Genomic DNA, 12597 nt, shown 5'->3' with positions numbered 1-12597 from the left:
TGCTCATGTACAATTTTTTATGTTACCCTTTCCTCAATTGACTGGCTGGCGGCAGTGGTTTTGTTTTGAACTACCTTGGTTTGTATTTACTGCGACCGTTCGCGGCTCCGGTAAAGTAACCGCGGGAGCCATCTTTTTCAAAATGGCGTACAGCCATCTTTGCTAAAATGGTGCCCGGTCTTCTTTTTTCGCCAGGTCTTTGTAGAAAGGTCCTTCTAGAGAGTTTCTCTGCGCGCCAAACCGGGTTTGGTCTCTTTGTTCATTTCGCCTTTGGCAGGGTTTCTGAGAGAAACCCGCCTCTGGCGCCCGAGTGTCTGGGGTAGGCAGGAAGTGACGGATGTGCCCGAAACTCCCTGTGCTCAGTCTTCTAGGAGACCCAAATGCACTCTGTGGTGATTGGCTGACCGACTATCCGGCAAAGATTGCCATCCTGCTGGGTGAGTGACAGCTAGGTTGGAATAAATGGGAGAGAACTGAATAAAAGGCGAGTCTTTTGGCTTGGAAGGCAGAGTCGACCACTGAACGAAGGAACCGAAGAAGAGCTTGAAGAGGACGCTTGATGCAACTCCTGGACCTTAGGTTTGCCCGGTGAAGCCCTGCTGCAGTGACTACTTGCGAAGTTCGCATCGACAGAGAAGCCTCTGCAAGGACGACTTCTCTCTTTTGAGTTGGTGGGACCAATCAACTCCAAAGTAAGCCACCTGGACACCCATCTCGGAGCTGGTTGAATTTCCTCAGAGTTGCTGCAGGAACCGTATAGCCAGGGAGAGGGACACCAGATTGTGTGCGTTACTTTTAAGCTGGCCTAAAAGCTTTTGGAAGATCCTCCAGACTCCCACGAAGCAGGGCTGACCAAGCCTCAGCCCCCTCAGCAGAGTGCGGGACCCCAGAAATAAGGACAATCCATCTTGACAGCCAGGAAGTGCGCTTATTGCTATTTGCTGTACCACAAGGAGCTGAAACGCGAAACAGCCACTGAAAGTAAAGTTTGCCGGTTGCCAGTTTTGACAGTGCAAGTGCAGTGCAGGAGTCCCCCGACGTCCTCTCTCTTGTCCCCACGACTGAGGCCCAGGAACAGTTAGATCTGCAGAGCTGCACAGGAACAGAAGTCATCAGCTGCATCTTTTCTTCTTTACCAAGGTACTGTAAAACAAGTCTAAGAGAATTTACCATTTACTGTGGAAGTGCTTGTAACTTCAGCAACTCACAAGTCTAATCAGCTTGTGGCCCTACATTTGGTTCTTCTTTTTATCAAAGACTCCTAAGAACTTGTGCAAAGACTTTTCCATTTACTTACCTGAAGTGCTGCATCCCATACAAAGACCTTTTCCCATTGACTTTGGCTTAGCCGATTTAAATTGAATGGGCCTCATTACGAGTTTGCCGGTACAGTAACAACGATACCAGTAAATTTGCTGGTACCGTTGTTACCGTACCAGCATACTACGAGTTCTGCTCGCGGGTCCCTTTGCAGCTGGTGGCCGTACTGGCACCCACAAGCAGAACATGACGGTACCACTGGTACCGGTATTAACGGTAGCGGTACTACCACCCTCCCCATTGAGCCCTATGGGGCATTGTTTATGCAAGAAACCTTGAGTGTAAGAGTTTATTTGAATACCTGTAACTGTGAATCTCTGTGTAACTCCACTACAGCTCAAATTTCCCCTCTTGAGCTAAGCCTCGCTGCTCAACACGCTACCAAAACTGTGTAGTACAAGCTTATACCAAAGGTTGGTTTGCCTATACCTGTGGTCATAGTTGTTTGTAGTGTTCCCAGAGGGTACTGCATTCAAACTTTGCCTAACAAGGACCGTCCATCAAATAGACTATGCTGACAGATTCTTGTAACAAGTCCCTGTCAAGCTTGTGGAGGAGGGTGTAGTAGGCCAGGGCATCCGCTCCACACCGTCTCTGGGCACTTCATACCATAATTGGTGGCTGTACAAGCCCCCTGATCACCCCGACCTAATTCCCCAAAGCAAGATAAGGCCCACTCTACTGCATCCTCTTTTAGAGTATAGGAATGTCCGGTTCAGATTATGTGAAGTTAGCATAATATGTTAACACCCTCTAGGTCTAGGATAGCAAACACTGGACCTCATTACAACCTTGCTGGTATCCTGGCGGTAAACCTGCCACAATACCGGCAAAGGCTGTTACGGTTGCTGGCACTCTGTCCGGTATTGCCGCAAGATTACAAGTGCCGGAGGGACGAAGTAAATCCCCATTCCTGGAATCCAATAGGACTCCATGAGGAGATTTGCTGTGATGTGGGGATTTGTGCTTACTGGCTCCGACAATGCCGGTGCTGGTAATGAGGGCTTTGTTTACTGGTAGGGCACCTGCCTTACCTCCAGTTTTCAGCTGGAGGTAAGCCACGGTGCCCCACCAGCAAACCCATAGTTGGAATGAGGCCTGCTGTTCGTACAGATAGTAGTAGATGACACATGTGCATAAATACACATGCCCTTTTAGAGAGTTGTTATTATTCCTGCCTTTTTGTGTTTCTAGCATAGTGATTTGCTAAAGCTTGAACATTCTGTGTCTGCTTTAGTTGCAGTTGGCAGCCACTGTTGTCAATTTATTAGAAAAGTCCCCGTTGTCTGAGGTTTAAAATAAATGTTTTATTTGAAGTGGGTGCCTGCTTTGTATTAAGCGCTTTAATTATTGTAATCCCTTGTAATGGTATGACCTTTATTACTGTCTTTTAGTCAGTCATGACGTTTATTGGGCCATTTCCTACTGAAGTTGACATATTACAGCCAAAACCTATTGACCTTGCCCATAATGTTTTTCTTTGCAGGCGGTAATTTTTCGTGTCCCATCCACTCATGGACATCAGGAGAAGAACTTGCAGGGGACGTTTTGAGGCACAGGTAAACATTGCTATGACATTATTTCAACTATTTTTGGATGATGTATTTTTGACATGGAAATGCAAAGGGCATACATACATTCGTTTAAAATTCACACAGTGTTGTGGGTGGGTAAGACTTTGTTAACCTAGCAGGGTAGTGACAGAATACATGCATATTTGTATTTTCCATCATTTTAGATTTTATCACAGTTTTAGAGAAATACCTAAGAGAAGTTGTTAATATAATAGTATTAACTAAAACGCAATCTTTTGATAAATCACATAATGGGTAAAATGTTGCAAAATACAGATATTGATATACAAATATGTAATATAAATGCATTTCTGCCAATTTGTAAACCCTTCTTTCACTCAATTGACTAAATGCGATTTTGTAAATGTATTCTCCGGATTGTAGTAAGATCATTGTGAATAGAAAAAATGGTGTAAACCGAGCTGTCCTACTTCTAAACTGAGTCTGAGATGGTCTACTCTATGTGAACTCCATACAAAGACCTTCTCTGGAGTTGTCATGTTTTATACTTTTTTTAAATAGCTGTACCAGTTTTCATAATGTTTAAAACATGCCCAAGTTTGTCAGGTTTGTCCTGAAATGGCCACTTGAAAAACTGTATGCAAAAATGTAACAAATGTAATCTTTGGCAATTGATCACATCATCTCACATGGGCCGAAAGTTTTACCATAAAAGCTGTGCACATTTGGCCCAAGATATCAGGAATTACACAGGGAAAATACACTTTCATTTTTCTGTATAAACTGTAACATAACCTTAATTACAGTGCTACAACGAATGCAGTTATTAGGCTGCACTGGTGCAGTCTTCCAAATGATGAAAATATCAGCCCCGGTCACTGCTCCTTTGTCAGAGGTGGTTCTGTCACATATTCCACCACGCTTGCAAGCTCCCCGCCTGCTTTGTGCAGCGGGGGATGCACTAACCTTATTGTCTATAACTTAAGAACAGATCGTGCAACTCGTGGATATACCTGTAGAGAGGTTGATTGCCCGCAGCTCTGACCAAAGAGAAAGATCCCCTTTCCAAAGCACCTCAGACTGACCCCACATGGACTTAATGACCCTAACTCAGACCTGAAAGCTTTTTCTGCATCTAAAGGGTTGTATAACACCAGAGATCCTCAGAAATGTTCAGACCTCCCGTGTTTTCACTTATATGGCATTGGACGTATGCTTGTGGCTTAACTCTAGGTTTCCTTCTATCGAACCTATCAGGCCAACCCTCAAAAGAGAGGAATAGTGGTTGTGAGCCCTGTGTCATCTCCTTTCAAAGGTGGTTCTGGTACATCCTCAACAGCCCGGATAAATCCTGACAATCAAATTCATCCAATCAATACTGCCTCCCAATGCAAGGAAATGCCACCAAATATACTTAGATCTAGAATATTGGATCAGAGTGTTATGCAATAGAGATTCCCAGTTATCTTCCTAATCAGCGTATGTCAAGATAGATTTTCTAAATCAGCCCTGGTGGATGGATTTTGGGAGGCAACCCTATTTATGATAAACGAAAGACACAGAGAGGTTAGCCAAAACCCGACCAAGGTAACGTTGTTGAGCAGTCAAGGCTTAAGGCCCTCATTTTTATAAGTGCCCGTAAAAGTGGTGGTAATTCTGTGACCAACACATTTTCTGCACCACAAAACTACAAGTTTGCCAGTGGGGGTTCACTGACTTACCTCCGGCCAATAGCTGGAGGTATATCAGGCCCCCATCGGCTAAAAATAGCAGGTATACCTCCGATGGCTCACGACATGGCCCTCGCCCTTAAGCTGCATTTGCCCCCCTCCCCACTTTGGGAGGGCATCAACGAACCATTAGCCTACCAGCAATGGTATGAAGTAGGCCTCAACAGGGCGGGGCAGCTCTGGGTGGACGGAACATTTATATCCCTGGGAGACCTGAAAGAGGTTCTGGGACTCAGCAACCTCTCCCCATTTCGATATTTACAATTTAAGGGGGCCCTCACAGAAAGCAGATGGGGGGATACCCTTAGGCGGGACCTAACAGACTTTGAGAAATTTCTAATCATGTACAAAGGGACCAAGGGTGTAATATCGAGACCCTATGCCTTTCTACTGCTTTCCGCCCCAAGAGACGCCCCCCCCGCTCAGGTGCAATGGGAAAAAGACCTTGACACGCACATCACCGAAAGGAGATGGACCAAGATCTGCCGACAAGACAGCCGCTCCACGGCCACGCCCCAATATCGCCATCAGACCCTGAAACTGATCCACGGGTGGCACTACCCCCCACAGAGGATAGCCAGAATGAGAAAGAGGTACGACCCACACTGTTGGCAATCTCACACTGAAAGAGGGGACTATATCCATATGTGGTGGAAGTGTAAGGTGGTCCAAGCTTATTGGAGTGAGGTGTTGTCCTGGATAAAGGGGTTGACGGAGTTGAAAGGACCTTATCCCTGGGGCTAATGTTATTTGGCATTGAAATAGAGGGCGGCTCGAAAGTGGCACATGACCATGTGCTACAGGTCATGCTAGTCGCAGCCAGATGTTGTTGGGCCCAAAAATGGCAGACACCCCGACCCCTGGGGGAAGGGGTCTGGGTTGCTAAACTACGCGCCATATATGACATGGAGTTCCTGACCCACCTGATTGATGAATCTAAATCCAATATTGAGGGCCTATGGCTCCCCTTCTTTGATAAATATGGGAAAGTGGCTTCAGTAGTGTTGTACACCATGGATAAATTACCAGACTCGAGTGCCGCCCTTGGTGCACCCCTCCCTGGGGATGGGGGGAGTCCGCCGGGTAATTAATTGAATTTCTTGAGGCCGGACCCTATGCTTTGAGCGTGTTTATGTGTACTCTTGCAACGCATTATTGTGCACCGTGTTAAACCTCTTCTGCAATTCTATTCCCAGCTTCCATGGTTAAGGGGGCCAGGGGGGAAGGGGGTGGGCGCGAGGGTGGGGTGGGGAAAGGTTGTGATCAAAGACATGTTTCTTTTTCTCCAAAGGTTACATTGTTGTTTTGTTAATGTCATAACCAAAAACTTTCAATAAAACCAAATTTTCAAAGAAAATAGCAGGTATTTTCAGCCCTCGTATTACTGGTGCCAGAAATACCTGAAATTGCCCCCTGCAAGTCCTGTGGGACTCCATGGAATGTGAATGACCTCCATTGGCGTCACCTGGAATTTCCCAGAGTTACTGGGACATCAGGCGCCGGAAACGGTAAATCCGTTTCCCAGTATCCCGCCGGAATTACTGGCGGGATACTGGGAAATCTATAACAAGGATAGTTTCAGGAAAAGTGTGAGAGTGGTCTAGGACTACAATGAGTCTGCACAGAGCAACACCAATCATTCTAGACAGTAAATATATAAAAATAGTTATTCTTTAGACCTTGAGTTATACAGTAAGCATATAAAAATCACAGGTAAGCATTGTTACACAAACCCTTATAAAACATATATACACATTACCATTGGGAGAATAGGATTGCATATGACTCAATTACCAGTGCAATACAGGTGAGTAGTCAGATGCAAGGAAAATAAGCAGCATTCTTCAGCATCAACACAATAACAGCTTCCCTTAATTGTCCAACCCTAAGATGGTGTGGGATCTTGTGCCCAAAAGCTACCATTTCCAAAATATAACTTCTTCAGGTAAGGTTATATAAAAAAGAATGCATTGGGCTGAGGTGATGATTTTAGAAATGTTCCAAAGTTAGATCAAAAGTTCAGAAAGGCTCTGGTGAGTACTCAAGTCAACCAAACATACCCAGATAGGATAGGGAAGGAACTTTAACCTAGGTTGTCCCACCACTCTGGGAAGGCCCTTCGAGTGTGTGAGGTCTACAGCTCTTTTCAAATAACCTGGGCCTTCCAACATGGCCACTGGGCTTGCTGCCTCCCTGAGGCATCCACTAGCCTCTACAGTGCTGCCTGATTGAGCAGGGAACCCAGCAAAAGAGCGCCCGACCCGGGAGCCGGCAGGCGCATGCCGGCCCCCACCGAAGGACAACAACCTACCCTGTCTGGAGCAGGAGTGTGCCCCCTCCCTTTCTGCCACACTATTCTCCAGCTACCAGACCGATGCACAGCCCGCTAAGGATGTCCCCCCTCTGCAGACACCCCTGGAGGGCTGCACAGGCTCTCCCCAGGGTCTCTCTGCACTGTGCTGTGCCTCTCCACACCAGCGCTGGCCCACAGCCTCCAATCCCTCTTCTCGCTGCTGGCACATTGTCCTCCATTGTCCCCTGCCCCTGTGTTTTTTATTTTATTAATTGTATTGAGCATTTGTTAGGCACTTTATACAGCTGAATAGTGTTTTGAAGTGCCTCCCCGTTCCCGCTTGGTCCCCCATGGCTAGGTCTTTCTCCTTCCTGCAGTCCATGAGGTGTTTCCTGGTGTTTGTCCTGACTATACCTCTAAGTTGCTGCTCTCCTGGACTTGTTTGTTGGTCCCACCTGCAACGCTGACTCTTTTCCTTGCTTGAGTTTTCCACTGGGCTCCTATGCCCCGACTCCACTTCAGCCTCTCACCTTCTTGACTGCCATCTCAAGGTGCTACTGCAATCTTTGATTGTTGGTGATGTTTTATTAATGAAACTGTTGTACCACACTTAGGCTGCTTGCTGACCATTTGATATTCTTGTTTCCTCATTCCTGGACATGCCTCACTAAATCTACATCTTGCTTCTTTGCCCACTTGCTGAAAAATCAAATCTAGCTGTTCTGACCTGTGCTATCCTTACCCAAATTACTGCATTTTGCATATTTGCTGAAAACTCAAAACTAGCTGTTCTGACCTGTGCTAGCCTTACCTAAATTCCTGCATTTTGCATATTTACTGAAACATTGAATCTAGCTGTTCTGACCGGTGCTAGTTTTACCTATATTGCTGCATTTTACATATCTGTTGAACATTTTTCTATACCTTTGACTGTACAAACCTTGCCCCTCCACAGCCTTTTTAAATTTCAAATTTTGGCCATTCTGTTACTCCTGTGACTATGTTATAATGTTGGCCCTTTACCTGATTCCCCCAATCTCACTCATGTTGTGATTTTACTGTACTGTAACTTAAGCCTGTTTCCTTGGACCCCTGACTTACTGTACATCTTTTCCATCTCCCCTGTATTGGCTGCCTGGTGATTTCCTCCTGTACAGTGTAGTGTCAAGCTCAAATGCTTGGTTATGTGCCAGACATTGGGTAGCGCCTATAACAGGAGAATGGAGATTAAGATACTGGTTCTGTGATGGGTGGACTCCCACCTCCCTCTGGTCCAAATCCCCTCCCTTGGGATTATTGCTCATCTCTGTGCAGGGGCGCGTGGTTGGTGCGGGGACGTCCTGCACAGAGACGCAGGATGGAGAGTTCAACGCACACAAACATAAAGAGTCACAGCCGGTCTTACCCGACATAAGGGCACACGGACCAGTGAAGCGACTAGGTCCACGGATTAGTCGCTTCACTGGTCCGTGTGCCCGTATGTCGGGTAAGACCGGCTGTGACTCAGACTCTGCTTGCTGTCTTCCAGGTGAGTTATAATGTCTTTTCCGTCTTTATTCTGTCTCTTTCTTTCCCTCTGTTTTCTCTGTCTTCTTGGCGTCTTGCTCCACTACGCTGTTCCCTAACAATGTCTCTTTTTGTTTTCACAGGGATGGTTGCGATCTCGGAGTTGCCGCACCGATGGCGAATACCACAGTGAGTTATTGATGCGCAGAGCACTGTGCTGTTTATTGGTGTTAATTGCTAACCTGTGTTCTCTTCCCTTCTTTGTACAGGTTGCGGTGATGTTCTGGAGTGATGAGCGATCGAAGCGCTACTTGCCCACTTAAGTGCTTTGTTAATGCTGACCTTGTTCCTTGCAGGTTGCGGTGAAACCCAGAGATGGGTGAGATAAGAGAAGCGCAGGGTGCTGCCAGGACTCGCAGTTTGCCCAGGTAGGAATTGTTATTAATGCTGTCCTTGTTTCTTTACCTTTGCAGGTTGCAGCGAACTCCAAAGATGGCCGAGGTAAGCGAAGTGCAGGATGGATTCAAGATCGGTTACTTCACAGGTAAGTGTTCTTGCTCGCTAGTGCTGTTCTTGTTCTTCCAGGTTATTAATGGAATCCAGATCTAGGGGCTTCAGGATCGGGCTGCCGGAGAAGCATATGAACAGGAGTTGGACACGGTGAGCGTTACGCTGCAGGAGTGCAGAATAATGCAAAGCGTGTTCTGCTGTTTGGGTGTTGTTTAAATAGCCCAGGTAAAGTAGTTCCAGGCCAAGTAGTTCCAGGCCCAGCCACACCCAAAACACTAGACCGCCTAGCTTGGTTCTAAAGAACTGAGCTGTGTAATAGGCCTCCATGTTGGATTAATGTCCAAAACTGGTATTGCTTTATTCCTGATAATGAGCCTGGCGCCAAAGGTGCCACGACTGACTCCATGTATGTTTCTGATGGAGTTTTAAGGCCCTTGGGGCAAGTGTGAAGGGCTTTAGCCCCCCTGCTGCCAAGGGACAGTTATACCTGAGGGGGTCAGGGGCATGTATTGTGACAGCACTCCCCCCTCTCAAGGTATTTCCTCCGTCCGGCCCTGGTTTGGTCGGATGGTTCTGATGAAATCGTCTTACCAGGCGCGGCACATGGACGTGCTCGCTAGGCTCCCATGTCCTGTCCTGAGGGCAGTATCCCTTCCAGTCCACTAAGTAATATAACTTGGGCCTGGTGAGTTTAGAATCTAGGATGTCCTTGACTTCAAATTTGGGTTCTCCGTTAACCAGTATCGGATTTGGTGGTGTTTTGACCCGAGTTCCATGCTGAACAGGTTTTAAGAGTGACACGAGGAATACGGGATGGATCTGCTTATTTGGTGGTAAATCTAGTTTTACTGCCACAGGATCTATAATAGCCTTGATGGTATAGGGCCCTAGATATCTGGGACGAAATGTTCGAGTTCCTCATATGGACACGTGCCGAGACGCCAACCAGACTTCATCTCCGACTTGTTAGTCTGGGGCTTTTCTTCGGTGTTGATCAGAGAATCATTTCTGTCTTTCTTTGGCTTGGATCAAGTGATATGCTGCCTTTTTGAAGGCTTGAGTGATGGTCATATGTAAAGTCTTTACCGCGGGCATTTCCAAGGCCATGGGGGTAGCTAATTCGGAAGTACGTGGGTGCCTTCCATATACGGTACAGAATTGACTCTCTTCAGTACTGGTGTGTAGCGAGTTGATGTAGGCATATTCGGCTATCCACAGCACATCCTTCCAGCTTTCCTCCACTTGATGTAATATGCACCGTAGGTATTGCTCTAGTGTCTGATTCGTCCGCTCCGTTTGGCCATCCGTTAGGGGATGGTGACCAGTGGTCAGACAAACATCGATTTGGGCAATTGCACAACTCTTCCTACAGAAGTTAGACACAAACTGACTCCCTCGGTCAGAAATCAGTACGGAGAGGAAACCATGTAATCATACAATTTGCTCTAAAAAACACCTTTGCCAGACTGGATGCGTTTGGTAGACCCTTAAGCGGAATGGAATTGGCCATTCTAGAGAATAGGTCAACAACCACTAGGATAGTGTTGAACCCTTGACAGGGAGGCAGATCTGTGATGAAATCGAGGGAGAGTGTGTGCCAAGGGGTAGATGGAATATCCAGGGGTTGAAGAAGGCCCACAGGTCTTTGTTTCTGGGTTTTATTCTGTGCACAAATGCCACATGACAGAATAAACTGCATAATGTCCTTTCGCCAGGTCGGCCACCAATATTTTCTTTTCACCTTGGCTAGGGTCTTGGCAATTCCTGGATGTCCTTCTATCAGGGGGTCGTAATAACCAGAATTTACTTGTTCTTGTAGTGCCTTATTTGGTAGATATAAACATCCTCTGAAATATGGGAATTGGTTCTTTGTTGTGTAATGTTCACCTTGAGTGGTCCAGTGTTGTAGAGCGTCAGTGTTCATTAGGAGCCGAATTTCCTTTTGGAGTTCATCCAGAGATAACGTTGTTGTAAGTCCTAGTAGTTTGTCACCTGGAATAATGGCCACCGGGTCTGAGGTTGAATAATCGTTCCCATCAATACCTATGCGGGATAGGGCGTCCGCTTTTCTGTTCTGGACTCCAGGTCGGTACGTGATTATGTAATCATATTCTGTGAAGAATAAAGCCCATCAGAGTTGACAGGATGATTGAGCCTTTGCCATCTTGAGGTATTGCAGGTTGCGATGGTCGGTGATTACTGTGATGGTATGTCTGGCGCCTAGGAGGTAATGCTGCCTAGCCTTAAAGGCTGCCTTGATCGCTAGGAGTTCCTTGTCTGTTATTGCATCGTTAAGTTCAGGTGTAGTACTTTTTCGCGACCAAAAGGCCACAAGATGCAACTGGCTTGTTTCGGGATCCCTTTGGGAAATAACAGCCCCCATTACCATGCTGTAGGCATCTGTTTCCACTACATATGGGAGATCTGGGCGGGGGTGTCATAGCACCGGGGCTGAGGTAAATCTTTTCTTGAGTTCCTGAAAGGCCTTCTCCGCCTCTTCTGTCCATTGGAACAGTTTGTTGTTTTTTCGTAATAAAGAAGTGATCGGGTGCACAATCTGGGAGAAACCCGTGATGAATCGACGATAAAAGTTCGCAAAGCCGAGCATACTTTGGACAACTTTGACTGAAGACGGTGATGGCCAGCTAAGGATGGCGTCTACTTTGTGCATATGCATCCGGACGCCTATGGGAGTGAGGACAAAACCAAGGAACTCGACTTCGGTGACATGGAAGGAGCACTTTTCAAGTTTGGCGTATAGCTGGTGCTGTCAGAGTTTTGCAAGGACGGAGCGAACGTGCCTGACAAGGTCCTGTTTAGAAGAGGAGTACACCAAGATGTCGTCGATGTAAACTCGGGCACATACGTCGATCAATTCCCATAGTACACCGTTCATGAAGTACTGGAATGCGGCAGGAGTGTTGCAAAGCCCAAAGGGCATCACCTGATATTCATACAGCCCATACTTAGTACGAAAGGCGGTCTTCCATTTGTCTCCTTTCTTTACATGCACAAGATGGTATGCCCCCCTGAGGTCCAATTTGGTGTAAATTTGGGCATGCTTGACTTGGTCCAGCAGTTCTGGGATAAGGGGTAGAGGATAACAGTTTTTAACTGTTACCTGGTTTAGTGCGCGGTAGTCGATGCACGTTCTCAAGTTCCCCTCCTTCTTGGGTACGAAGAATAGGGGCGAGGCTGCCGTGGATTTGGACGGGCGGATAAAACCGTTTGCCAGGTATTGGTCCAGATATGATTTCAAGTGGAGATTTTCAGGTTCGGTGAGTGCATAAATTCAGCTACACAGGATTTGTGAACCAGGTACAAGGGCAATCTGACAGTCATGCGAGAGGGCAAGGGGGTAAGGTATTAGCATGTTCTTTTTGGAAAACGTCTTGGAAATCGTGGTATTCGCTTGATAGTGTACTTGTTACACCTAGTACCAACGCCTCTTTATCTTGGACAGGTGTCTCTGGGTCAGGCAATGGCATTTCCACTTGGTAGCACGCATGAGCACACCCATTGGAGAAGGCTAATTTTTTGGCTCGCCAGTCGATGTTAGGATTGTGAGCCACCAACCACGGCATCCCTAGAATCACCCGGAACTGAGGGCCCTTGATAAGGTCGAAGGCAATGGCTTCCCGATGTACGTCTTGGTACAGAAGAGTCAATTCTGCTGTGCGTTGAGTTACAGGACCAGAAGCTA

At 46.7% G+C, this 12597-nt stretch overlaps 1 protein-coding gene across 2 annotated transcripts in view; it reads left to right on the top strand.

The window, feature by feature from the left end:
• MYO15A (myosin XVA) overlaps positions 1–12597 on the top strand; it is a 3541761-nt gene that overhangs the window by 1175254 nt on the left and 2353910 nt on the right. For both annotated transcript variants that reach the window (XM_069645706.1, XM_069645705.1), the window contains exon 30: positions 2807–2879. In XM_069645706.1, coding sequence (XP_069501807.1) covers positions 2807–2879 — 73 coding nt within the window. The remainder of the gene's footprint in view (positions 1–2806; positions 2880–12597) is intronic.

Source organism: Ambystoma mexicanum, chromosome 2p (genome assembly GCF_040938575.1).
Source record: "Ambystoma mexicanum isolate Mex_15411 chromosome 2p, UKY_AmexF1_1, whole genome shotgun sequence".
NCBI classification, from domain to species: Eukaryota; Metazoa; Chordata; class Amphibia; order Caudata; family Ambystomatidae; genus Ambystoma; species Ambystoma mexicanum.
Note: the sequence above shows the minus strand (reverse complement) of the source record. Positions and strands in the feature narration are given on the sequence as shown.